Source organism: Henckelia pumila, chromosome 1 (assembly GCF_033568475.1).
Source record: "Henckelia pumila isolate YLH828 chromosome 1, ASM3356847v2, whole genome shotgun sequence".
In the NCBI taxonomy this organism is placed as follows: Eukaryota; Viridiplantae; Streptophyta; class Magnoliopsida; order Lamiales; family Gesneriaceae; genus Henckelia; species Henckelia pumila.
The window spans coordinates 41,584,340-41,612,144 of record NC_133120.1 but is presented as its reverse complement, the minus strand read 5'-3'; the positions used below and the strand labels follow the sequence as shown (position 1 = coordinate 41,612,144).

General features: G+C 37.4%; 1 protein-coding gene across 1 annotated transcript; it reads right to left on the bottom strand.

The window, feature by feature from the left end:
• Nucleotides 1-410: 410 nt before the first annotated feature.
• LOC140881089 (uncharacterized) lies at nt 411-8,921 on the bottom strand. Its single transcript, XM_073286113.1, has 12 exons — nt 8,571-8,921; nt 8,227-8,377; nt 7,418-7,513; nt 7,161-7,237; nt 4,325-4,407; nt 3,799-3,859; nt 3,440-3,507; nt 3,274-3,355; nt 2,853-2,936; nt 2,674-2,751; nt 1,905-2,024; nt 411-829 (listed from the first exon to the last, which is right to left on the bottom strand). Exons 1-12 carry the CDS (start codon nt 8,736-8,738, stop codon nt 653-655), a joined length of 1,245 nt encoding a protein of 414 aa, XP_073142214.1. The 5' UTR covers nt 8,739-8,921; the 3' UTR covers nt 411-652.
• Nucleotides 8,922-27,805: the final 18,884 nt, after the last annotated feature.

Sequence of the window (27,805 nt, the reverse complement as noted above, 5' to 3'; positions counted from 1 at the left end):
TTTTAGAAATATATTATTAGTTTGATACCCTGCACGAAAAATCTAACTCCTAACTTAAAAGTAATGACAACTAACATAACACTCTCTTCGGACCATTTATCCATTCTCGAAAGTAATCTCATTTTACTAGCTCAGCAGTCTGCACTTCAGCCCCACAGCTTCGATCAATGAATTGTGGAAACTTTCTAAAGCTGCAACTGCGTTTGCGAAAAGCCTTTGTTGTTCAAGAAATTAGTAACGTCTCTCTGTAGAATGGTTCAATAATATCCTCGTGATGCCAACAAGGTGACACACAATTAGCTCAAAAGACTAGGATTCTATACCTTTGGCTTGCAAAATGATATAATTGTAGATTTATCCGTTAATACAAGCTCTGTAGTGTTTTTTTTAAAGAGGAAAGAAAAATCATGTAGGTTAATACTAGAAGTAAATAGAGACGTATACTTGCTTGCATAAAATAATATATTGGCCATATGGACACAAGTACAATTCTCATCACAAACAAGAAATCTGGAATAGTTGAATATGCATGGAGGGGCTCGAATTTTAGGAATATCACAGTTCTTCCTGGAACGTTAATTTGCACATTGTTGACAACAGAGGCCCGAAAAACACAAGTAGCATGTTTGTAAAAACTTGAAGGCCACATGCATCAGAGAACTCCAAAGAACGGATTGTTAATTGCACTGTTCAACTCACTTCCAGCAGAATGTAGCACGGCAATGTCAACTTTATCTCTTGGCAAAAACAAGAATTCATCGCCTTCAATTTTTTCGAATCCACAGAGTCGGAGAAATTCAATGCCTCCTTGCAGTTTTCCAACTCTCTCCTGCCGAGAACGAGCAATCAAATACTATCGTTAAGACATTATAAACAAGGATTTGCTCTTAATAAAATGAATGGTGGGTTTATTGATCAACAATTTACATGGATATCTCAGAGATACATCTTAGTTATGAATAACATGGTCATGGTATCTTCAAAACTACCACTTGCTACTCTCTTCGAGGGTGGCTATATGGTTTAAACAGTCCCTTCGTTAGGGTGGCTATATGCCATTTAAACAGTCTCTTCGTTAATTGAAAGAACAAGAAACGTCTGCATCGAGTGTGATGTTTTCATATGTCATGCCAAATTAGCCATTAAAGATGCGCCATTCATAAACAATTTTAAATCTTCAACAGCGCACTCACAACCATGGGTTCAGTCCCTTACTGATGTGGAATGTGTGGCGTGACCTAATGCATTGGAGACTGATGCGATGCCCAATAAACATGTACCAAAGTTATGAAGGGTCATCATTGACCTCTATTTTTCCTAGAAAATTGGAAATGTGGTCTGTTATGGAAATTCGTTTCATTCATGGATGCGTCCAATCAAAGACCAACTGAAAATGTTTGGGAGGGGAAGAAATGAAAAAAATAAATGAAAAAATTGGGTACTATAACATTTAGAAATGGAGAAATGAGAACCATTTGAAAATAAATGAATAATTGTTAGAAACTGACTTGAACCTAACTCACCTCAAAAGCTAGCTCAAGGGGGGAGGTTTGTCCTTGTCTATATAAAGGGCTCCCAGGTTATTTAGCCAACCGATGTGGGACACAAACTAAGACACCAACACACCCCTCTCACGCCCAGGAATGAAACGACTGGAGCGTAGAGATATTAACGGGCCAACTACGGGACGGGTGAGGCCAACTATGGGCCGTCCAACACATAATGGTGGAACGCGGACTCTGATACCATGTTAGAAATTGACTTGAACCTAACTCACCTCAAAAGCTAGCTCAAGAGGGGAGGTTTGCCCTTGTCTATATAAAGGGCTCCCAGGTTATTTAGCCAACCGATGTAAGACACAAACTAAGACACCAACAATAATTAAAAAGAATAATCAGTGATACCTGAAAATTAGCATTGCTCAGTCTGATTTTACGGAATTTTTCCTCATTTGGATTTGTCGCTACATTTTTCGCGAAAGTCAAAAGTGTGTTGAAAGCGGTTTTCACTTTGGCATCATCATCCTAGAGCATAACATAAACAAAACATATAAGAACAATAATTGTTACATAGCGTTGATTAAATAATATCATTCCATATGGTCACAGACAAAAGTATCCTACACAATTAAAATGATAGTAACATTGTCAATTTGGACCTGAAACACAAGAAGTTCAAACCATGCATTTACAGCATTTTATCTAAAAGTGCACTTAGATCGAGTTATTTAAAATACATGATTTCGAATGAATGATTTTTATTTAGACAACTTAAAGAAAGGTAATTCAAATGGATTTGAATTTTCTTTATTAAGTTATGTATCTAAGCAATGATGATGCATTCGATATCATGGATTTCAAATGACTCAATCCAAATCATTCCAAGCATATTGGTTTCATCTTTACTCTTCAAGTAAAGATTTTCCTTTCTCCCACGGATATTACGCATGCCCATATGTTTTGGTTAATGGTTTCTTCTTTCCCTTTCTTACTGGTTCCTTTACGTTTCATGCGTATGCACGACCAACAGATTAAAAATTATTTATCAGCTCTGAACTTTTTCACTTAGATTATTTTCAGTTTTGATTTTCTGAGTTTTTGCATGAATTCACCTTTCTAAACTAATCCTTGCCTTAGTTGTTAAATTCAACATGCAAGCCATGGAAATTACTACCTTGTTAGTTTGTTTAAGTGTTCGTAGGCACTCCCGCAATTGCTCTGCCTTTGTAGCTGGCCTTACAGTCAGGGAGCTCTGCAATTTATTTTTGAGAAGAATGGCTCAGGGCAAGATATGACGGGGTAAATAGGAAATGTGGCAGACTGTGGACGGGAATAATCAGAATAAAGCAAGACCTTTTTTTCCTCTGTTGGAGGAGCTGAAGGTTTTATGACAGCGGGATCTTCTGGTAGCAACCCAAGCTTCCTTCGTCTTTCTGCCTGTAAAACACAGATGAACTGTTTCAATACAGAGACTTGAAGCTGATTATTAAAGTTAAGGGAAAAACAAGCAAAATAAAGTATTCTAAAATAATAGTTCATATTTATTCAAAAATAAAAATAAAAAATAGTTCATATGTACGTAGCCTTGCACAAGGCCAGCTAGAATATACTAGCAAATGTGACCGGAAACCAAGTCTTCTCTCAGATTTTTAAACCAGAGTGTTTGATTGTTCAAGTAAAGAGACTAATTCTTATCAATAAAATTCAAGGTGTTGAAAACAAACGAATGATAAATGAAGACAATTAGCAGATGTTGGAGCGAAACTGTTGATACCTTGTCTTCCTCCAATTTTTGACGAATTTTCTCCCTAGCCCTTTTTTCTTCCTCTTTCTCTGCTTTTCGCAAGGCTAGAATACTACGAGAGCAAAGTAAAATTCCAATTCAATAATAACTATAATTCATAATTCTGGGTAAAAGGACGACAGATGTAGTTGCAAACCGCTTTCTTTCATTATCTTCTTCAATGCGCTTTGCTTCAAGCAGTTCCCTACCTATTCGAATTCTTTCCTGTCATGTATGAAGCCATACTTGAGAAAATTAGGTAATTTAAATACAATCCAATAGCAGATACGGTAGAAACTACAGCTAACTTCACTACAAGATAAAGAACCAGTATAAAGTCAGAATATGGACCACACTTCTGATACGAATTGTAAAGTAATGAAAATGTTTACAAATAGAAGTAAAGACAACAAACAGAAGAACTTCAAAACGAAAAACATAATGTTCCATTCACAGCAGTAACTCCTATAAGAGAAATACATGAATTAAGTCTCAGAAAAAAGATAACAAAATTACCTTCTCTTTTTCTTTCTCCTGTCGTTTTTCTTCCTCTTCTTTCTTTTTGCGAGCTCGCTCCCTGAAAGTCATAGGGTTATAAAACTAATGACATACGGAACTGAAGCAAATAAATAATTCAATAGATCTACATAAACCAGTGCATGCCGTCATTAGAAAAACATCTGGAAAATGGGGCACTAATAGAAACTCTAAGGATGACATCATATACATATTCTAATCGATACTTCTAGGGAAAGCAATTCCATGAACCAGTCATCTTTTTGTATTATCTTTATTTACCATCTATGATATAAAAAAAAAAGACATAAAGATGACTGGTTCATAATCAAGCTAGTGAAACTGTAATGTAGACCCAACAATTATCTAAGTTATAAATTTTCTTCCCATTAAACTTTACTACCATCCAAAGCGGCTAAAAAGTATAGTGTAGAATGACCCTATCAAAGTTTGGAAAGCAAATGAACTGTATCAGCAACAAAAGAATGGAACAAGCAATTGCAAACAAAAGAGAAAAAAAAAAAACCTCAATTCTTGCTGTTTCTGCTTGATCTCCTCAGGTGTCAGGGATGGCTTAGGAGTATCAGGTTTCTGGGAATTCACAGGTACCTACACGCAAGGAGGGGAAAATGATGACTTGATGGTAGTTCCAACCAGTCAGAAAAAAAACAGAAAATAGTGATCCAGTCAAGAAGTACCCATAGGTCATGTTTGGTATCTTTTTGGCATGTTTTGAAACTATGCATCTTGGAGATCATGATGTATATTTTGTTTTATTTATTGAAGAAAACCATTTTTCACTACAGATGCTATACCATGTTAGCATATACTGGGTCAATGATGTTACATCAATATATTTAGTTATCTTAATGCAGTATGAGATATTTTAAAAACATTGAAATATGATATAATAATAAATTATTTTACAGAGTTGATGAAAAGTTGGAAACAAAAGCCATGCTTATGTACGGACACAAAAATAAGATGGTGTACAATTTTGCAAGATTGTGATGAAGAATGAAATGTATGCTTGGCTTTATTTAAGGAGAATGAAAATATCCAACAAATATGCATCCAAACATCCTCTAAGATCTGCCAATCATGGAAAAGTGCATTGAATGCTAGTATGACCTCATGAAAGTATATTATCATATGAACACTAACTCCATCACAATATACATTCTGCTATGTGAGAACACCCACAAAATGTTTATGCAAAGAAGGAAAAAAAAGAATATAGCTATAAACAAATTAGACTGGGGCTAAGCCAACCAACAAGCTTGAATTTCACTGATTTGATGAGTCAATTCAACTGTTCAAGCGCAATAATTGTCCCAGCTGGTAGAGCGATCGATCCATAACGTTTGGGCTGCTGTGCAGTTTAAAGATTTGAGTTGCACCGTTAGCACCAACTATAGCTTTTGATAAATCGGCGAGCGTTCGGTCCCATAACTGATATCAGAGTCAAGGTCATGAGTTCGAGTGTCTCCCAAGAAGCATATAAGTATACTTCTTGGGGGAATGTTGGGTAAAGCGTGCATGAATGAGAGTAGTATTAGGATGAATGACCTCTTGGGAAGCTCTAATGCGTCAAACTGCTGACGTTGCGTTGTTGGATCTAGTTTTAATACTTTAAGCATTAAAATAAGTATACTTTTTTGTTTAATATAACATGAGAGTAGTATTAGGATGAGTGACCTCTTGGGAAGCTCTAATGCGTCAAACTGCCGGTGTTGCGTTGTTGGATCTGGTTGTAATACTTTAAGCATAAAAATAAGTACACTATTTTGTTTAATATAACATGTATTACAAAAAAACTCCAGTGAGACGGTCTCACAGATCCTTTTTGTGAGACGGATATATATCTGGTTTGACGTTGCGTCAAACTGATGACGTTGTCTCGATAGACTGTAAAAGGACAATTGATCTTAAGGGATAAGGACAGGGTCGGCAGTATGGAAATGATAAGACTGTTCTCGTAGGGATATGCGACAGCACCAGCAATAAGGCACGCCCCTCCATAGACTCACGGGCTTAACAACCCAAGACATCTGCGCTCCCACAAGTATAAGAAAATAAAATTGCGTCTTGGCACATTGGTAAACGCTTGATCCTAACAACTGGTAGGACCGCGTGCTTACCGCTTTACCAAAAGCTATAGCTGATGGTGACGGTGCAACTCAAATCTTTTAAACCGCACATCAGCCCAAACGTTATGGTCCGATCGCTCTACCAACAGAGACAATTATTGTACATCAACAATCTCCCTCAGAATAAATGCACTCTTTGCAATCAATGAGAATCGAACTCATGAACTTGACTCTGATACCAATTGCAGAATCAAGCCCTTACAACTTGGCCAAAAACTATAGTTGTTAGCCAAGACGCAACCTTATTTTTTTATACTTTTGGTAGCGCAGATGAGTCATGTTGTTAAAGCCCGTAAGTCTAGGGAGGGGCGTGTCTTACTGCTGGTTCTGTCTCATATCTTTTCGAGATCAGTCTTATCCTTTCCCTACTGCGGACTATGTCCCCACCAGAAACAATATTGCCCGTTAAGATCTCGTGACCTTCTTTTATAGCCCACCTAGCCAACCAAATCAAACAGCACAACGTCAGAAGTTTGACGCACTAGAGCCCACGAAGTCACCCATCCTAGTACTACTCTCACTCATGCACGCTTAACCCAACATAAACAATATCATAAAACAATCTGACCGAAAGACCTGATTACTTTTTCGTCAAAATCTGGTGATTTGTTGATCTTGTAGTGTACTTAAAGTGAAAGACTCGTCTTTTATGAATACTATTCAACAATACAGCTAATTGATATAAGTGTTACAAACATAAATAACAGACTCATGAAAAGATTTCAGAAGAGCTCACTTCAAGTCCAAAATAACTAACAGTTAGCAAGCATTAATTGTAAGCGTATTTGGATTTAGTTAACACAATAAAAATTCCTGTAGCATCCAAGTTCTAATATTTTAGGTCTATACGTTTCATCATTTTAAATCTTAATCCTAGATGATCTGACCCATTTACTAAGCTCTCAAACTAAAGCATGTGATAATGCCATCAGCATAATAATCCCATAAACGTACAGCAAGTCATGCTTCTATCAATCATAGCAATTTTTTATGCCTCATCATCCTCGCTGTACAAGGAACTGCACAAACAAATAAGAGCAAAACCAATGGGCTTCTACTTCCAACTTTATGAGTCATGTAGATTAGTAATGAAAAAGGGGTGTGAAAGAAAGAAATAACCAGGTGGACTTAAGGTGCCAGTTATACACAACAATCTGTATGAATAGCCTTTGGTTGATGCAGACATGATATGCTACACACAAATATACATACCAATGGTAATTGGTCAATGTCCGAATCATTTTCATGTTCAACTATCCAATTCACAGCAGCCTCTGCACTCACATTGCCTGTAACAATATGATAACATTTGACAGAACAACAATTTGGCTTAGATGATGATCACAAATTTTAAAACAAAATAACAAAAATATTTAAAAAGAATTACAAAATCATGTGAGCTTTTAAAGAATAAAAGTCATTTTTTGAAAGGTACAATAATGAGATATAGTCATGTAGAAAATACCCACCTGAATAATGAAGAGCACGAATTGTCCTCTCTTTAGGAAATCCCATTTCTTCAAGTTCCTTGAGTAGCTCCTGATTCACTTCCGGAACAACCATTTCTAAAACAGAAAAAAACATTAGTAAGCAACACAATTAGATGATAAATGCAATCTACACAGACATTGTTTGGTTTGATGTATTATTAATTTATGTATAACTTATCCCAATCAATTTCGCCTTATTTTCGTCATATTATTTATCTATTTATTAATTAATAGTTTTACATCAATTAAATAAAATAAACTATAATCTATCCATCAAATCAAATAATGTATTAACTATTTTTTCTTATTTATTTTTAATTTACATTATATTACTTATCTATGAATTACTTATCCTATCACTCAAACCAAACGATGCCTCATTGTGCTGTTAAGCATAAGTAGAATGACAAAAAGAAATTCCACCATCATCTGAATATCAATTTTTCGTTGGTTGTCCATCAATCACAGATCAATTAAATCAACATCTAAAATGATGTTCATACTTCCAAATGAAAACTAGGTGATGAATTTAAAAGAGGCCATACATTTAAAAATATTAATATTAATTAACAATAATAATTAATTAAGTAATAATAGTTCCCTCTAAATCATAATTTTGGCAGCATTCCATGAAATCAAACTGCATGTCTCATCAAATTCACATTCTACCTCACATTCACCGGGAACTATAGAATTTAAAAACTTTTGCAATTGGTATTTAAAGTGACATTGCATATACATGCACTTAGATATGTGCCATTAGCCAGATAATCACTTACAAAACATACCTTCCTGAAGAGTACCACTGCCATCGCCAGTCTCCTCCATCTCCATATCCTTCTGTGGCTTTGGAGCCTCCAAACTTATAGGCTTTATTGTCTCCGACGTCCTATCCACAAATTCCGTGTGCCCTGTTCTCTTAGTGTGCAAATCACTGTCCTAAAGTGGTTTGAATTAAAACTAATCAGAAACACCACCACCCAAAAGCTTATATTAAAAAAGTACTGAAAAACATTAATTGACAATTCTGATGTAATAATCATGATTTGTTAAATTTAAGTAAATATAAAGGACTAATGCATCGAAACAAGCAATAAATGATCGAAATAGATCGATGAATTACTCAAGTTACCGTTTTCGAGCGGCATGGCTTGCCACAGGCGGAGCAGACGAGATTGAGCACGGCCTCGGTAGATTCCGAGAAATTAGTGTGTTTCGTCAGCTCAGCATGCTCCTGCGCCTCCTCCACCGACTTCAGCAGGGTTCCGCAGTCTCCACACATCAGCGATACACCAGCCATAACTAAATCACGCAGTCAGATTCCTGGAAAAGACTGAAACAACGCAAACCTCCGGTGATTTGAATGATTGATTACGAAATTTAGGGGTTTGTTGAAGTGTTTGAGGTGGAATTGGAGTTGTCCAGGTGAACAAGAAAAGGTTCGTTGATTGGAAATGAAGAGACGCTCTAGAGAAATTGAAGAGGCAGTAAATTACAAAATCGTCACCAATTTTTTGTCTAAATTTCAAAAAACGCCTACATTTGTCATTATTTGGATTTTTATGCCCCAAGTTTAGATAAAATATAACGTATCGATATTATTTATATTTATATAATAATAATAAAAATAAAAATAAATAATATACTCAAATCAAGTGAGGCCATGGTGGTTTAAACATCCTATCTCAAAAACGGTGGAAGTTTACAACGGATATTTCAAATATACTAGTGACCGGTGCACATACAATGCGTTTGTAAAATATAGTTTACGAATTATAAATTGCATTAAAATTAACTTTGCTTATATTTATATTTGGATGATTGATCTTACGGTAATAAATGTTTTTTTTATTTTACATTGCATTTAAATTAAATCATGAAAAAATGATACGACAATAAAAAGAATTGATTGAAATTAGTAAATTTATGTAAAAGTACAGTAATAGATCACATATGAGCATAACTATGACAATATCAAGTAGATATTAAATATAAAATAATTTTGAAACGACGTGCTCAAATGTTGACTCCATTTTAATATATTTTTCCCTTCAATTCAAAATATCATCTACATTCTCTTTTCTCATTCCATGAAGACGCCCCTCCTCCGTCCATTTAGCTTGCACAGCTAGTTTCTTGAAAGCACAGGCCGAAACAAATTTTTCCTTCGCTAGACAATGAGTTTGCTTCTCTCCTTGGAAAGTGTGGCCTAAAGTCCACCAGTTTTTTATGCAAGCAGAAAATGCAAACAAATAGTATGCAACTAATGAATAAAAATATCTTGCCCAATACTATAAATACCATTATTTGCTTCCTTATCTCAGTAACATGAAAGGAATGGTAACGCAAGGGTAATGATAAAAACACCGATTGAACACACAAATGTCACAAAGCAGCATATGATGACAATAAAATCTACATGAAGAACAACTATCGTTGTAGCGCCTAAAATCCAATCTACTAAATCGCATGCATTAAATTTAATAAATATTAGGATTTATTATTTTTAGGTTTAATTGATTTAAATTCTTTATGTCAATTATGCGTTAATAAAATATTTTATTATTTATTCAAATAATTTTATTGTACTAATTATTTAATTAATGTTTTTAATTGTTTAATTTTATTTGTCAAATGATTTTTATTGTGCAACTTAATTGTTTTAATATTTTAAAGGTTTAATCTTGCATATTTAAATGATTTTTTTACTTATTTAGTTTATTCTTTTAAACGATTTTAACCATTTAGCTTATTTGTTTAAATATTTTTGAGTGTCCAACTTATTTATTTTAAATAACCTAAGTTTAGCGGTTAGTTATTTTAAATTATTTTAAAAGCCTAGATTACTTATTTAAATGTTTTTTAATTGTACAAATCATTTTAAAGGCTTTATTTTCACTTGTGTATTTATTTAAATTTCTTTTAAACGTTTTTCTAGTTTGTTCAAAATTATTTTAATCGCTCTGTTTGTTATTTAAATATTTTACTCGTTGTCGTAATAACAGAATATTTAAAGTGTTTAATTTTTGGATTTTCAAGCTTGTGTGTGTTATTTAGTGCAATTAAATGTATGAACCTAGTTGCTATTTTGGATTGGCACTTTTTAAAAGTGTGTAGCATTTTTTTCCTAAAATTCACACACTCATATACCTATACTTACATCTATACATACACACACCTACCCACTCAAACTTAATACATAAATCTAGCCCCTAAAATTCACACTCAAATCTCACTCATTTCACACACACACACGACTCCTGTTGGAAAACGGTGATCAGATCAATCAGAATTGATACCCGGTGCAGCGGAAGTTTAAAAAATTTTATATGGAACGATTTCATATCAAGGGTATCAAAACTTTACAATTAAATTGTGCGTGTAAAAATTAAATAACAATTATAAATTTTTACCTTGAAATCTCGAAACGAGATTATGGACACCAACAGATTACTCTGCTCTTGTTGTATATCCTAGGAACTGATGGACGAACAATTCTTCAATCAGGTCCACGAACAGAAGTTTAATCCCTCTGATAGATTGCACTAGAAAATCTATCAGAAGTTTCTACGAAGAGAATTAACGAATTTGATCCGTTAAACCAGACTGCAAATTCAAAATTCACAGGCTGGAATTTTTCGAGCAAAGAGGGGAGAGGGGGCGGCGGCCACTAGGTCTCAAAAACCCTAGTGAATTTCGAAAATTATGCCTCTGTTATGTAATTTCTGTACTGCAATAACTTATTTATAATGTGGGCTGCTAACAGCTTAGGGCCCATTAGTCATAAGTTCAAGCCTGACAAGCAAAGCCCGCATGTTCAGAAATTAATATAAAATTTATCGTGACTCAGATTGATAAACCAATTTCACCAATGTGTACAGAAACCATTTCTGCATCTTTTAAAGTCAAGATAAATTTTCTGAATCCGAATTCAGTGGTTTCCAAAAATGCCCATCCCTATGTCATTTTAGGAAATCTTACTCCTCTACTCTGATATAAGAAGTCCTACTTCTTTGTTCATTAAATTTAACTCTTTAAATTTAATTATCTCAACGGGGATTAAAAATCCATTACTTGTGTGACCCTCAATGGTTCAGGGATACAGCTAGCCGTGGGCTCACAACTCCTTGTGACTCGGAACAACAATTTCCGACTTGCCCATCGAATCATGGTAAGAGCGCCTAGCAACATCGCCCCATGATTCCCTAGGTATCACTGATAGTGCCTGCAAGAACCAATAGATTTTGGTTAGCGTACAGTACGGTCCCTTCATCCATATATCCCGATCGAATCAACAACCATTGGTAAATTGAGAGTCGTTCGAGATTCGATAACTATGCAATGCATCTTGAAGATTAAATAGTGACATTGCATGTGCTACTAAGAAACCATTTTTTAAAACACATCATGTACTCTGGCCAGAGATTCGTCACACTAATATCTCCTCAGATTGCATAGGATATCCACACTAGCAAGTATGTGATGAATCCTTGACAACAAAGCATCGACTCCTATATGTGTCGTAACTGTACCCAATCCCGACACCTGATGACCCCAATAGAGTCGGTAAACGAGTCAAAGTACAGTACTAGCATATAGAGTCTCAATGATGTTTCAAGTAGTAAGGACTAATGGTGTACAACCAAAACCGCGGACTTCATCCACTCGATAAGTGATAACTACTTGGAAAGTTCGGATAGGGTAGTTCGATCATTCATCGTATGAATATCCATTTGCATGCTTTGAACATCTCTATGTTCCATACCAATGAAACGTGGTACTCGGCATCGCAAATGCTAGTCTCAATCTCGAGCGATCCTTATCCTTATTAACGGACGGCTCAATCGACTAGGAACTGTTTAGAATATACAGTGACTATAAGATGTGTTTCATGATAGTCATCCCCATGTGCCACCACATCTTACATACACTATAGTATATTCAAGGTCTTCATCTAAACATCTTATAGTATGTCACAACATAATAATATGATAAAAGATAAAGTAGACGTCATTATAAAAGTGTAAATTATATTAAACAAAAGATTGTTTGTACATAGAGTCATCAAAACCCTTAGCCACAAGTTGGCTCACCGGGCACCCACTCTTTCAATCTCCCACTTGCCCTAAAGCCAACTAGTCATACTACGCAGTCCCATTGCTTCGCGATGTTTGTCAAATAATGGTCCTGACAAGGGCTTAGTAAGTGGATCAGCGATATTGTCTGCATAGGCCACTCTCTCGACAGTGATATCTCCTCTTTCCACGATCTCCCGGATGATGTGGTATTTCCTCAGTACGTGTTTGGATCTTTGATGAGACCTTGGTTCCTTTGCCTGAGCAACGGCACCCGTGTTGTCACAGTACACCGGGACTGGACCAACAACTTCAGGAATGACGCCCAACTCTTGGAAGAAATTACTCATCCAAACGGCCTCTTTAGCAGCAGCTGATGCCGCAATGTATTCTGCCTCAGTGGTGGAATCCGCTGTGGTGTCCTGCTTGGAACTCTTCCAAGAGACAGCACCGCCATTGAGCATGAACACAAATCCAGAGGTTGACTTCGAGTCATCCACGTCACTTTGGAAGCTAGAGTCGGTATAGCCTTCCAATTTCAGTTCTCTTCCTCCATATACCATGAACATATTCTTAGTCCTTCGTAAGTACTTAAGAATGTCCTTCACGGCTTTCCAATGCATTTGACCGGGATTGGCTTGATATCTGCTCGTGACACTTAGAGCAAATGCTACATCCGGTCTGGTAGATATCATCCCATACATGATACTACCTATGGCTGACACATATGGTACATGTGTCATTTTCTCTATCTCTTCATCAGTCTTGGGACACATGGACTTGGATAGAGAAACTCCATGACACATAGGTAGATGTCCTCTCTTGGACCCATCCATTGAAAACCTTTTCAATATGGTGTCGATGTAGGTTGCTTGAGTAAGTCCTATCATTCTCTTAGATCTATCTCTATAGATCTGTATCCCTAGAATATAGGATGCCTCACCCAAATCCTTCATCGAGAATCTACCTAATAACCATATATTTGTTGACTGCAACATCCCTTCATCATTCCCAATGAGTAGGATGTCATCAACATAAAGTACTAAGAATGTCACAGCATCCTTAACTACTTTCTTGTACACGCACGGTTCCTCCGGGTTCTTGATGAAACCAAAATCCTTTATTGTTTCATCAAATTTCTGGTTCCAACTTCTTGATGCTTGTTTGAGACCATAGATCGATCTCTGAAGCTTGCATACCTTATGCTCGCTTCCCATGGATGTGTATCCCTCAGGCTGCGTCATATAGATCTCTTCCTTAATGTTTCCATTAAGAAATGCAGTCTTCACATCCATTTGACATATCTCATAGTCATACCAAGCAGCTATGGCAATAAGGATTCTTATGGACTTGAACATTGCAACTGGTGAAAAGGTTTCATCATAGTCAACTCCTTGTCTTTGAGTATAACCTTTCGCCACCAATCGTGCCTTGTAGGTCAATACCTTACCATCAGACCCAAGCTTTCTCTTGTAGATCCATTTACACCCTATTGGAACAATTCCATCGGGAGGATCTACTAAAGACCAAACTTGGTTTGTATGCATCGAATCTATTTTCGACTGCATAGCTTCAAGCCATAAATTTGAATCCGCATCAGAAATTGCTTCCTTGAAGTTTTTTGGATCACATCCAACGTCGGGTTCATCTTGATCCCCTTCAAGAAGAAGACCATATCGAATAGTAGGTCTAGAAGTCCTCTCGGATCTTCTAGGTATAGGCGTGTCCATCAATGGTTCCTGAGGTGTAGGATCATTATTTTGTATCTTGGGTTCTTCTCGAATTTCTTCGAGTTCCATCATCTCACCTTTCTTATCCAATAAGAACTCCATCTCCAAGAAGGTGGCATTCCTTGAAACAAACACTTTTGTTTCAGTAGGATGATAGAAATAATATCCGATTGAATTCTTTGGATACCCTACCAAATAACATAAGGTGGATCGACTATCCAACTTATATCCCACTGTCTGCTTTACGTAAGCAGGACATCCCCAAATCCTCAAGTACGAATACTTAGGAGCTTTGCCATTCCATAACTCGTATGGTGTTTTATCCACTGCTTTGGTGTGGACGTTGTTCAACAACAATACCGCCGTTTCAAGCGCGTAGCCCCAAAACGAAGGTGGAAGCTCAGTGAAGCTCATCATGGATCGAACCATGTCCAACAAAGTTCGATTACGACGCTCCGATACACCATTCAGCTGAGGTGTCATAGGAGGAGTCCACTGAGAGAGAATCCCATTCTCTTTCAGATAGTCCAAAAACTCGGTACTTAAGTATTCTCCACCTCGATCCGATCGAAGTGCTTTAATACTTTTACCTAGCTTGTTTTCTACTTCAGCCTTGAATTCTTTGAACTTTTCAAATGCTTCAGACTTATATTTCATTAAATATAAATACCCATACCTTGAATAATCATCAGTAAAGGTAATGAAGTAGGTGTGGCCAAATTGAGTACCAATTCTAAATGGACCACAAACATCTGTATGGATCAAATCCAACAGATTTTGACTACGCTCAGGTTTCCCCTTAAAAGGAGATTTAGTCATTTTCCCTTTCAGGAAGGACTCACAAGTAGGTAGAGAGTTAATATCAGACATATCAAACATGCCCTCTCCCACTAGCTTGTTCATCCTCCTTGAGGAAATATGACCTAGCCTAGCATGCCAAAGGTTTGCCGGGTTGTGACTATCGATTTTCCTTTTGTTCGTTGTTACCGGTTTATCAACATAATTTATTGGAACGTCTTTTAATTTTAAGTTATATAGATCGTTTTCAAGTTGTCCATTTCCAATCAAACATTCATTCTTGTAAATATTGCAAATCCCATTCACAAAATTGCAAGAAAAACCATCTCTATCAAGCATAGAAACAGAAATAATGTTTTTAATCAAATCTGGAACAAATAAAACATCTCTCAAAAGTAACTTAAAATCGTTCTGCAAAATTAAATAAACGTCTCCCACAGCTTTGGCTTCAACTCTAGAACCATTTTCGAGCCTCAGCTGGGTCTCACCCATTCTAAGCTTGCGACTTCTTGTCATCACCTGCAAATCATTGCAAATGTGAGATCCACATCCGGTATCCAATACCCAAGAAGTAGTATTAAGTGAAACATTTATTTCAATATAGAACATACCCTTCGCAGTTCGCAACTGCTCTAGATATTCCTTGCAGTTACGTTTCCAATGACCGGGTTTCTTGCAGTGATGGCAAACATCCTTGGACTTTTCCATGTTTGAAGCCTTTGTCTTGTTCTTCTTCTCGGGTCCGGTTTTCTTGGATGGGGCAGAACGTTTCTTACCCTTTGTACTTGGCCCCTTCTTAGCAGAAGAAGAGGAGCCCACCAAGAGAACTGGTTTATCCTTCTTTAAAGTGGCTTCATATGTTACAAGCATATTGACCATCTCTTCAAGGGAGGCCTCTATCTTGTTCATATTGAAATTCACCGCAAAACCGTCAAACGAAGAAGGAAGAGAGAGAATTAATAAGTCCACGTTGAGTTCATGCTCCAATACCAAATCAAGCGTTACCAACTTCTGAATGAGCCAAATCACTCGTACCCCATGATCACGGACCAAAGTCCCTTCACGCATGCGACACGTCATTAGCTCTTGTACAGTAGCGAACCTTTCAGCTCTCTATTGAGCCCCAAAAAGTTCCTTGAGTTGTACGTGAATGTCAGCAGCATTCACGGTATCCTTAAATCGCCTCTGGAGTTCATCAGACATCGAGGCTTGCATATAGCATTTGGCCTTGATATCATGGTCCCACCATATATCAAGTTTGGCCAACTCTTCCGGACTTATATCAGCTGGTGCTTCCTTCGGAGGAGATTTTTCTAACACGTAGAGCATCTTCTTCGAGGTCAAGACAATCTTCAACTTACGGAACCATTCCGTATAGTTTGCGCCAGTCAGTTTATTTTGTTCGAGAATAGAGAATAGTGGATTGCGCGAATTCATCTTAATGAAATACTGAAAAGAAACAGACAATAATCAGTGATTGTTTAATTAATTTACTAAGACATAAAATAGGCGAAATTTATTTTATGAATCTCACTCCCACTATTTTAACGATTTCACTACACTCTAGTGAAAACGGGAAACTGTTTTCCTTAGTGGGAACATGGAGTCCAATTGACAAACTATGGTCCCGAATAATATCAGTCAACCATAATTTTCAAAAGGTAGAGCCCAATTGCTTCCAAAGCAACCTCCACGTTTTTACCTCATGTCCAATAAGGGCCCAATAATATGACGCCGTTTATTGTGACATGTCAAGATGACCCATCAATATTAAGTTGTGATGGACGGTCGCCATGTGGATCCCCCAATAATATGAGCCGATCCCATGGGAGTTCCACCCAACTTACAACATGTGTCGATCCAATGTACAGCTTTCCGACGAACGGGCCCCCCCAATAATATGAGCCGGACCGTATCCGCGGGTAGCATCTCATACATTGATCGTTGATGGAAGGTAGGAACATTTAAACAATATTTAAATTTCCTTTATTTATCTTGATATCAATTTTAAATCATATTTAAAATGAGGGATTTTAATTTTGAAAATTTGTCTCATCATTTAAAATTTGTATGCTTGCGGGATTCATACAATTTAGTCTAAAACATGCATACAACGATAATATCATATATTATATTTTAGGATGATCGATTCCATTACTAATCGACCCGTGGTTGCCAATCACGAGTCTAAGTCCAATCCTAGGTAATATGCAGGTATGCAATGCAATCCTATTACATTGAGCTTCCAATTTACATTTCTTCAGTCTTCATTGTCTGCTGGGCCCACCATTTCTTCAAATCATCATCTCCCACTAAGTCTAATGTATTTACAATAAATAACTATGACAAGTAGGGGATACATTTTAAGGGGTGGGAACGGGCCATAAACCAGACCCACTTTTATTACATATGACAATTCATATTGGGCCATAAACCAGGCCCATTAATAAACCCAACAACAATAAAAACAAATGTAAATTTCCTAACATACACCTACAAAATTGGTCATGGCAATCGATCATCCTTATCCAATAATATTTAATTCAAAATTAATTTATTGGATAACATGCAATGACAATTAAATTTAAAAAGGATAAAATCATATTCCATATATAAAATCTTATTTTACATACAAAATCATATTTTATCTTTTTATCAAATAAAATCATATTTTACATATAAAATCCAATTTTATACATAAAATCATATTTTACTCAATATTTTCATAAGATCATATCTTATCATCAATTGTACCAAAAATAATTAATTTCATAAAATCTGATTTAACGGATAAAATCTATAAATTTTCCAAAAATTCAAATTTATCCAAAAATCAATTTTAAAATTTTCGGACTCAAACAATTCGATCCGACGCCTCGTGGACCAATCAAAAACAATTTTCGATCGGACCAAAAATAGAATTTTAACATATTAAAATTTTAATTAAAAAATTAAAAATAAATTTTCCCGGGCCGCCCGGGACGATCCCGGGCAGCCCGTCGCTGCCCCTTGGGCAGCGATCACGTCGCTGCCCATGGGCAACGCCGTGCCGTCGAAAAATTTAATTTTAAAATTTGTTTTGTTTCAAAAACCGAGGCTTAAAAATTTTTGTACAATCGATTAATTTAATCGCTTGATCTGAGCAACCTGGCTCTGATACCACTGTTGAAAAACGGTGATCAGATCAATCAAAATTGATACCCGGTGCAGCGGAAGTTTAAAAAATTTTATATGGAACGATTTCATATCAAGGGTATCAAAACTTTACGATTAAATTGTGCGTGTAAAAATTAAATAACAATTATAAATTTTTACCTTGAAATCTCGAAACGAGATTATGGACACCAACAGATTACTCTGCTCTTGTTGTATATCCCAGGAACTGATGGACGAAAAATTCTTCAATCAGGTCCACCAACAGAAGTTTAATCCCTCTGATAGATTGCACTAGAAAATCTATCAGAAGTTTCTACGAAGAGAATTAACGAATTTGATCCGTTAAACCAGACTGCAAATTCAAAATTCACAGGCTAGAATTTTTCGAGGGGAGAGGGGGCGGCGGCCACTAGGTCTCAAAAACCCTAGTGATTTTCGAAAATTATGCCTCTGTTATGTAATTTCTGTACTGCAATAACTTATTTAGAATGTGGGCTGCTAACAACTTAGGGCCCATTAGTCATAAGTTCAAGCCTGACAAGCAAAGCCCGCATGTTCAGAAATTAATATAAAATTCATCGTGACTCAGATTGATAAACCAATTTCACCAATGTGTACAAAAACCATTTCTGCATCTTTTAAAGTCAAGATAAATTTTCTGAATCCGAATTCAGTGGTTTCCAAAAATGCCCATCCCTATGTCATTTTAGGAAATCTTACTCCTCTACTCTGATATAAGAAGTCCTAATTCTTTGTTCATAAAATTTAACTCTTTAAATTTAATTATCTCAACAAGGATTAAAAATCCATTACTTGTGTGACCCTCAATGGTTCAGGGATATAGCTAGCCGTGGGCTCACAAATCCTTGTGACTCGAAACAAAAATTTCCGACTTGCCCATCGAATCATGGTAAGAGCGCCTAGCAACATCGCCCCATGATTCCCTAGGTATCACTGATAGTGCCTGCAAGAACCAATAGATTTTGGTTAGCGTACAGTACGGTCCCTTCATCCATATATCCCGATCGAATCAACAACCATTGGTAAATCGAGAGTCGTTCGAGATTCGATAACTATGCAATGCATCTTGAAGATCAAATAGTGACATCGCATGTGCTACTAAGAAACCATTTCTTAAAACACATCATGTACTCTGGCCAGAGATTCGTCACACTAATATCTCCTCAGATTGCATAGGATATCCACACTAGCAAGTATGTGGTGAATCCTTGACAACAAAGCATCGACTCCTATATGTGTCGTAACTGTACCCAATCCCGACACCTGATGACCCCAATAGAGTCGGTAAACGAGTCAAAGTACAGTACTAGCATATAGAGTCTCAATGATGTTTCAAGTAGTAAGGACTAATGGTGTACAACCAAAACCGCGGACTTCATCCACTCGATAAGTGATAACCACTTGGAAAGTCCGGATAGGGTAGTTCGATCATTCATCGTATGAATATCCATTTGCATGCTTTGAACATCTCTATGTTCCATACCAATGAAACGTGGTACTCGGCATCGCAAATGCTAGTCTCAATCTCGAGCGATCCTTATCCTTATTAACGGACGGCTCAATCGACTAGAAACTGTTTAGAATATACAGTGACTATAAGATGTGTTTCATGATAGCCATCCCCATGTGCCACCACATCTTACATACACTATAGTATATTCAAGGTCTTCATCTAAACATCTTATAGTATGTCACAACATAATAATATGATAAAAGATAAAGTAGACGCCATTATAAAAGTGTAAATTATATTAAACAAAAGATTGTTTGTACATAGAGTCATCAAAGCCCTTAGCCACAAGTTGGCTCACCGGGCACCCACTCTTTCAACTCCCCCATTCTTCTCCAACACAATCCATCGGCCATCTTCTTCCCTTCTTCTTCACTAGCGCCGTCGCAGCTCCTCCATCTTCTTCCTGTCCGACGAGCCTTCCTCCTAGGCGAGCTGTTCGACTGTTACAGCTCCTCCCTTGAGCTCGGATTCCAGCTCGTTCCAGCTAGTTCATTTCGGCCCAGCTCACTCGAGCTCTTGATTTTTCGGTTTTTGGTAGCTTAGGCAAGGATATGGGCTCCTTTCTCTCATCAAGTGGGTTATTATGCATTGTATTTGAATTTATGTGCTTGCATTTCAATTTTTTAGAAAATTTTATTAGTGCACTGTTCGATCCTTCTTTCTTTTTTTTTTCTGTCGTTATTTTCATTCATCCATGCTTGAGAGGATGTGATATTATGATTTCTTGATGAAGATTGGAATGAATATGAGGTTGAAATGGTGTTTGCATTGATGCTTTGCTCTATACAAAAATTTCATAAATTCTTGGCATATGATTGAGTTCGAAAATTTGTGTATTGTTCTTGATGCTTGGATGATGAGTTAGGAACTATCATGGGTGAGAATTTAGCTCACATGTTAGTGTTTAGGATGGCTTGACGTTAGTTTGTAGGTTGGAATTGAGGTACATTCGAAATAGGGGATGGTTGGGCTCGGTTGTGGATGTAGTTAGGGTCTGCCATTTTTGAGTGATGTGGAGCTGGATAGGGGTGAGTTCTTAGGGGTTTAAGATGAGCCTAAGTGTTGGTCTTGATATTAGTTTAGTGGCTTGGAATTTGGGAGTCATATAGTTAAGTTTTTGATTGGGTATAAGAAATAGACTTGAGCAGAATTTTGGCTATGTATTGAGTTGTCCGGAAACTTATGGTTAAGGCTGGGTTAATCTCATGGTTTGGTTAAGATCTCGGGTCTGGAATTATTCTAAGATGTTAGGAATATGTCGGTTCAAGCGGGAAGAAATTCGGTTAAGTTTTGGTTGAGTTCAAGGTTATTGAACTATGAGGTGTAGAAATTTTTAAAGTCATAGGTTGCTGTCCGGAAATACAAATTTATAGCTTGGTTAAACAAAGAGGGGTGCATCGAGGATGACTTCTATACTTAGTTTTAGGTGTGTGGTAGTTGTGGTTTCAAGCGGAATCCTTTTTGAATAAGAATTGAGTGAGTTATAAGTTTTACGGGCGAACCGCTCGAAATGTCTTAAGCGCAAATCTATGGTTTAGATTTCTACTCTTGGTTTGTTCCCTAAATCACCATCCAGGTCATTCATGTGTCAGTCATATGCATGATTATCGATCAACATTTACACGTACGTCATATTTACATATGCATGCTAAGTCCATATTCAAGTATGAAAGAAAATATTTTTTTAGAAACGAAGTGAGATGATTGTGACTATAGAAAGTATGGGTTTGGACGGGCTGGGAGACGTTCTGGCTTTCCTTACCAAATTTATGGGTTTGGACAGGCCGGGAGAAATCCTAGCTTCCCTTACCAAATTTATGGGTTTGGACGGGCAGAGAGAAATCTTGGCTTCCCTTACCAAGTATGGGCAAGACGGGTTGGGAAAAATCCTGACTTCCTTGCGGCATAGTGCACTACAGCCATGATCCTGATCGAAATCACAGAGTCACAATTCAAGGATCTAAGTTCAAATATTTATGACTATGTTTCAGTACAGTTTACTCAGTTACGGTGATTATATTCGACTTAGCCATGCATATGTTTCATTCATATTCACTTCATTCTTTTAGAAATCATTTGTTCAAATTAAGGGCACAAAGTATTTTACTAAAAGATATTTTTAATCTGTCTGTGCTTGTATTTATGTAGTACTCATTATCCCTCCATATTCTTGCTGAGTCTTTTAGACTTACTACACTTATTGTTTTTAGGTGAGGAGTATTTCATTGAGATTGCGGGGCAAGACTATCGAGTGGACTGTGATGCGGGCACGACACATACCTCTGACCATACCAGTCTTCCGCAAAATTTTATTTTAGCACTTTAAAGTCTTTCATCTTGTTAATTTAGTAAATGTAAATGTAAAGATAACATTCTTTGGAATTGTTTGTGGGCACTTATGTATCAAATTGTTTAACTTTTGGATGTTTGGAGTGTCAATATCTTTCTCAGGTTTTCGTTTATTTTTTTTTCTCGGTCTAGTTTATTTAGTGTTGTTGGTTGCGTTTTAAATTTGTTGTCTGTGACAGACGGGTTTTAATCAAAGCAGATAGGTCATGCCAAAATTTTTTGAAAACCCGTATTTTATTTAATCATTAATTATAAGAATTAGTTAGGGTCGTTTCAGTTGGTATCAGAGCATAGTTCTGGTTTGGGTTGTACCTACTGCCGGTTGCAAGAAACTCGAGAAATCTTGCCTCAAAGTCTGTAAGTTTTAATGAATTTTATATGGTAGTCGTTATTGATTTATTACTTTAAATGTTTTGATGTCACATTCTTTTTAAAATATTTTCAAAACTAGATGATTAATTTGTTTAAGTGCGTAGTTTAGTGTTTATTTTCATTTAAAAAAATTGTTTTAGTAGTTTAAAGTGTACCATTCAAATGTTTATTTTTATAGCATGCGGTTTCAAGTTAAACGGAGTTCGTGTACTAATATTCCTTCCAGTTTTGGACAGTACGTGGATGTTGTTTGAGTTATTTGGTGGTGTTAATAATATTTGGTGAGATTGTAGGAATTTTTCGGAAATATTAAACTTGCGTATTAGAAGGTATTATTTGATCTGTCATTGTTGTAATTTATTCTCTTAGGGATGGAATTTAGTCGGATAAAACTAAGTGAATAGTTTGCTTAGAAATTGATAGAGGTATGTTTGTCAAATAAGTTAGTGAATCGAAATCGTGTGAAGACTTGGGTTACGAACTTGGTTTTATATTATTATGGATAGTTTGAGTTTTTCTTTGTTTATTCAGGCTCGTATGATTTTGGGAAAATAGTGAGTCGGTTACTATGAGCCTTTCAATTTTGTGAACTATTATTCCGATCATTATTTCCTTATTCTTCAATTGTGCTTGTATCCATTGCGACATATTGTAGTGACCCTGCATGGTATCACCTACTAACTGGCAACTAATAGCATGCATTAAACTTAATACAGCAAAATAACTTAACAGAGTAAGACATGCGGAAACAAAACCATAATTTACATATCAGCTTAGTAAACATAATCCAGACTTAAATCTGTAGTGATACAACCAAATCGAAATCTTAAACAGTAAACATTATACAGCTATATCGATTCCTGCTGTATAATAAAATCCTCAAGGCTCCTGCTCCCTAGTCCTGCCTTGAACTACCAGCTCCGTCCATCCTGCGACCTGCCCCATAGAATAGGGTGTCCAAGATAACAACTAGGACGTGAGCGCTACGCCCAGTACATAGACATGAGTAAACATATGTATATAATGCATGCAACATGATGACTGGTAAAAGATCATCTGAAAAGTCATGCTCAAAACCGGAGCCATATGAGTGCTGCCACCGCACGGATCAACCTCTGGGTGCAACCACACTCGTCTAGTACACCAGAGTAGACAGACATAAATGCCCCCGCCGTCGCGGTACTCTCAATGACAGACTATCGAGTATAGAGCTGAGCGGCTCTATAATCAGGTATAACAAGGACTAGGCTCAACGTGTATATGCACATGACATATGAGTATAGAAAACGGTAAAACATACATCATGCCATATAATAATGCCAAATAAATGCAACATATAAACATGTATACTCGTTGGCATATAATGCATGCAACATGATGACTGGTAAAAGATCATCTGAAAAGTCATGCTCAGAACCGGCGCCATATGAGTTCTGCCACCGCACGGATCAACCTCTGGGTGCAACCACACTCGTCTAGTACACCAGAGTAGACAGACATAAATGCCCCCGCCGTCGCGGTACTCTCAGTGACAGACTATCAAGTATAGAGCTGAGTGGCTCTATAATCAGGTATAACAAGGACTATGCACATGACATATGAGTATAGAAAATGGTAAAACATACATCATTCCATATAATAATGCCAAATAAATGCAACATATAAACATGTATACTCGCTGGCAATCTCAGTCAATGTGTACGTACCTCTAGGCTAGTTCAAGTATAATAGGATCCTAGGTTCCAAGCCTATATTCAAAAGTTCACCGTATCACTACACAAATTCTATAAGCCTTAACTAAGCTAATAAGTACTCCCAAAACTTAAATAGATTCCCAGACCATACCTTCGTCCGTAGTTAGCCCTTTGGAGTCGCTAGTCCCGGATGACTATAACCACCCCTTGGTTATTCCAGAACCTCTATTATAACCGATAGGGCCCTCAAGTGTATATCTCACACTATATAGCTGAAGAAGAAAACTCGGGAATTCGTAATTGAAAATGAACTCTGAATGGCCTTATTTATAGCCAAATTTCTCGGCCAGGATCGGAACTTCCGATTTCGGAATCGGAGCATCCGATCCAGCTCATTGCGTGCATGTCTGCCACGCCAGGATCAGAACTTCCGATCTACGATCGGAGCTTCCGATCTGCTCTATGACCGACACTTGTCAAAACTCGCGACTGAGTCATCGATCATTTCTGACAGCTGGGGATCGGAACTTCCGTTCCAGGATCGGAGCTTCCGTTCCGATCGGAGCTTACTATCCAGGATCGGAGCTTACTATCTGGGATCGGAGCTTACTATCTGGGATCGGAGCTTACTATCCGGCCCAAAATTAAAAAGCCCAAATTTTACTTCTGAAGTCCAATAACACTCCGAAATTGGTTAAATACCAACCCTTAATCATGTTTAACATATTATTATCTTAAAATGGTATCTGGATTACTACATTCTCCCCACCTTTAGATATTTCGTCCGCGAAATAACATCTAAAGATAAATCAAGATAACAATATGAAACATCAAACCATGTCTTATTACAACAACGGTAATTACATCTTATATGGTAATAAAAAATACAAAGCAAACAACTCAGGATATTCTGCTCGCGTACGACTCTCAGTTTCCCAAGTTGCTTCTTCAATGCCTCGGCGCTGCCACTATACCATCACAAGTGGTATAGTCTTGTTCCGAAGAATTTTCTCCTTCCTGTCTAGGATACAGATTGGTCGTTCAACAAAAGACAGATCTGGCTCTAGCTGAATATCAATAGACTGAATCACATGAGATTCATCAGCTATGTACTGTCGAAGCAATGACACATGAAAAACATTGTGTATACTGGAAAGAGATGGCGGTAAAGCCAAACGATAAGCAACATCTCCGATCTTCTCCAGTATCTGGAAAGGCCCAATGTAACGAGGAGACAACTTGTCTTTCACACCAAATCTCATCACCTTCCTGAAAGGTGATACTCGCAGAAAAACATATTCACCAGGCTCAAACTGAAGTGGCCTGCGGCGAATATTCGCATAACTGGCTTGTCTATCTTGAGCAACTTTGATCCTATGCTTGATCAAATCTACCTTGTCTACAATCTGCTGCACCAATTCAGGACCCTCGACTTGCCGTTCCCCGACTTCATCCCAAAATAACGGAGTACGACACCGTCGACCATACAATGCCTCGAATGGTGACATATCAATACTACGATGATAACTGTTATTGTAGGCAAATTCAATCAAAGGTAACTGATCCTGCCAAGATAAGCCAAAATCCATGACAGAAGAACGTAGCATATCCTCCAACGTACGAATAGTGTGCTTTGACTGCCCGTCAGTCTCCGGATGATACGCCGTGCTCAAACTCAGAGTGGTACCCAACGCTTGCTGAAAACTATCCCAAAAACGTGAAGTAAATCGCGGATCTCTATCACTGACAATACTCACTGGAATCCCATGTAATCGCACAATCTCCTGGATATATAAGCGTGTCATGCGATCATAAGAATACTCCCGGTTATAAGGAATGAAATGTGCTGATTTTGTCAAACGGTCAACGACAACCCAGATAGCATCACACTGACGTGAAGTCATAGGCAAGTGGGTAACAAAATCCATAGTCACGTGCTCCCACTTCCATTCGGGAATCTCAAGATTCTGCAGTAATCCACCTGGTCGTCGATGTTCAGCCTTGACCTGTTGACAAACCAAACATCTCGAAACAAATTGATACACACTTCGGTTCATCCCCTTCCACCAGAATCTAGTTCGCAAGTCCTTATACATTTTCATACTTCCAGGATGAACTGATAATCGACTCCTGTGAGCTTGAGATAGAATATCATTCCTGAGCTCCGCAACATTAGGTACAACCACTCTATTGGATAGGCACAATAAACCATCTGCCTGAAAATGGAATCCAGATGTATTAACTTCATTGGCTAGACGTGCCAATCGCTGAGTCTTAACATCAGATATCTGAGCATCTCTGATCCGAGAATACAATGCTGGCTCAGATAGAATAGTATACAAACGAATCCCATTCCTCCCTTTCTTGTGCTTGAGCGTAAAACTCAATGAACAGCACTCTTGAATCATATGAGATATTTCATTAGTCTGAAGTGCAGACAGTATCACCTGCCGACTCAAGGAATCAGCAGTAAGATTAGCAGAACCTGGATGATATTTGATTTCACAATCATAATCCTTCAGGAGATCCATCCAGCGTCTCTGTCACATATTCAACTCTGCCTGAGTGAATAAATACTTCAAACTCTTGTGATCCGTAAATATCTCAAATTTCTTGCCATAAAGATAATGTCTCCAAATCTTGAGCGCAAATACAATGGCGGCTAACTCGAGATCATGCACTGGATAATTACTCTCATGTGACTTCAACTGTCGAGAAGCATAGGCAATAACATGTCCATGCTGTGTCAAAACACATCCTAACCCCTGACCAGAGGCATCAGTATAGACAACATAACCTCCTGATCCAGAAGGTAGAGCTAAACACAGGTGCAGTAGTAAGACGTCTACGCAGCTCGTGAAATGACTCCTCACAATCCAAGGACCAAATGAAGGCAACATCTTTCCGTGTAAGCTGAGTCAAAGGCCTTGCCAACTGTGCAAAATTCTCGATGAACCGACGGTAATATCAAGCTAGACCCAAGAAACTACGAATCTCAGCAACCGTCGTCGGTCGAGACCAGTTCAGCACTGCCTCTATCTTACTAGGATCAACAGATATCCCTGAAAGAGTGGGTGCCCGGTGAGCCAACTTGTGGCTAAGGGCTTTGATGACTCTTTGTATAAACAATCTTTTGTTTAATATAATTTACACTTTTATTAATGGCAATGACTTTATCTTTCTTCATATTGTTATATTGTGATATACTATTGTTGTTTTGATAAAGACCTTGAATATACTATAGTGTATGTAACATGTGGTAGAATATGGAGATGTCTATCATGAAACACATCTTATAGTCACTGTATATTCTAAACAGTTCCTAGTCGATTGAGCCGTCCGATAATAAGGATAAGGATCGCTCGAGTTTGAGACTAGCATTTGCGATGCGGAGTACCACGTTTCATTGGTAAGGAACATAGAGATGTTCGAAGCATGCAAATGGATATTCATATGATGAATGATCGAACTACCCTATCCGGACTTTCCAAGTGGTTATCACTTATCGAGTGGATAAAGTCCGCGGTTTTGGTTGTACACCATTAGTCCTTACTACTTGAAACATCATTGAGACTCTATATGCTAGTACTGTGCTTTGACTCGTTTACCGACTCTATTGGGGTCATCAGGTGTCGGGATTGGGTACAGTTACAACACAT